The sequence below is a fragment of the Chaetura pelagica genome, unplaced genomic scaffold (assembly GCF_000747805.2).
Source record: "Chaetura pelagica isolate M959 unplaced genomic scaffold, ChaPel_1.0 scaffold8, whole genome shotgun sequence".
Classification (NCBI taxonomy): domain Eukaryota; kingdom Metazoa; phylum Chordata; class Aves; order Apodiformes; family Apodidae; genus Chaetura; species Chaetura pelagica.
Window position 1 is genome coordinate 858,168 of NW_009954544.1, and position 1,338 is coordinate 859,505.

General features: G+C 57.9%; 1 protein-coding gene across 2 annotated transcripts in view; it reads left to right on the top strand.

Annotated features, from left to right (window-relative positions):
• Positions 1-1,338, top strand: part of NRXN1 (neurexin 1) — a 535,539-nt gene that overhangs the window by 194,588 nt on the left and 339,613 nt on the right. The window contains exon 1 of one of the 2 annotated variants that reach the window (XM_010004973.1): positions 980-1,211. The exons of the other annotated variant lie outside the window; for it this stretch is intronic. Coding sequence (XP_010003275.1) covers positions 980-1,211 — 232 coding nt within the window. Of the gene's footprint in view, positions 1-979; positions 1,212-1,338 lie in introns of those variants that run through there. 2 annotated transcript variants of the gene reach the window in all.

Sequence of the window (1,338 nt, forward strand, 5' to 3'; positions counted from 1 at the left end):
CGGGGCGCGGATCCCGGGAAGCCGCGCAGAGGCAGCGCGACTGTGCGGGAGCTGAACTCAGCCTCCCTCTTTAACAGAGCCTCGTCCTCTGCATTGCATCCAAGCTTCGGCGATTTGCTCTTTGGAGACTGCAGATTTGCATAGCCCTGCTCTTTGCAAGCGTCGTTATTTATATATTTTTCTTTTTCTTTTTTTTCTCCTTTTCTTTTTTTCCCCCCCACCCAGCTTCTTTCATAAGGGTGCACCATTCTCCCTGAAAATATCCTCGGGTGTTACTGTCAACAGTCAGACCACAGAGATTGCCGAAGCAGCCTGATTATTGTCTGGTGGCGTGTGTGTGTGTGTGTGTGTGTGTGTGTGTGTGTGTGTGAGTGTGTGTGTGTGTGTGCGAGTGTGTGTGTGTGTGTGCGAGTGTGTGTGTGTGTGTGCGCGTCGGGAGAGAGCTCGCTGGGTGAGGGCTCACCAGTTTGGCGATGAATGGAGGGAAGAGCAGCAGTTTGATTTTTCTCAGCTTTCCCAACGCTGGCTGATGGAGTGGCATCCCCTTTTTTCTTTCTTAGCAGAAATGTGGCATGATTGGCTACACTGTGGATTACTGAGGATGGGGGAATGCTTGGCACTCTCGTAGCCCTTGCAACTGTGGAGTATTGTTAAATGAGCACAAGCCCCGGGAAAAGCTGAAACTAGCGATTGTTTGAGCGCGGGGCTTTCCCCCTCTTCCACCTCTTTCCGAAGGCTCTGAACTGCCTGGATTCTCCGCCTCTGACTATGTCTCGGATTGTTTTGGGTAGACGAAGACTTGGAAAGAAGGATGCTCCTAAGCTTTCCCAAAGGGAAGAGATGGCTCTCCTGGTCCGGTGAGCTGCAGCCAGCGCCGTGTCCGTGCGTGCGATCGCGCCCCTGCCCAAAGTTTGCCTCCTTTGCCGTGGCCGCTGCTCCTCCCGAGGACGCCTCGGGCCGGATCGCCGTGCACCGGAGGATGGGGGTGCTCCTTAGGGACAGCCCGGAGCCGGGACCCACCAGCAGCAGCACTGGGAGCCGCTTGGCCCTGCTCTGGATAGTCCCGCTCACTCTCAGCGGCCTCCTTGGGGTGGCGTGGGGCGCCTCCAGTTTGGGAGCTCACCACATTCACCATTTCCATGGCAGCAGCAAACATCATTCAGTGCCTATCGCTATCTACAGGTCACCGGCTTCCTTGAGAGGCGGACACGGTGGGTTCTGGACGCCGCTCGGTTCCCTGCATGGTGGGGTCGGGTCTGCGCCGCGTCCCCCGCCCCGCAGAGGTCGGGGTGCGGGGTGCGGGGTGCGGGGTGCGGGATGCGGGATGCGGGGTGCGGG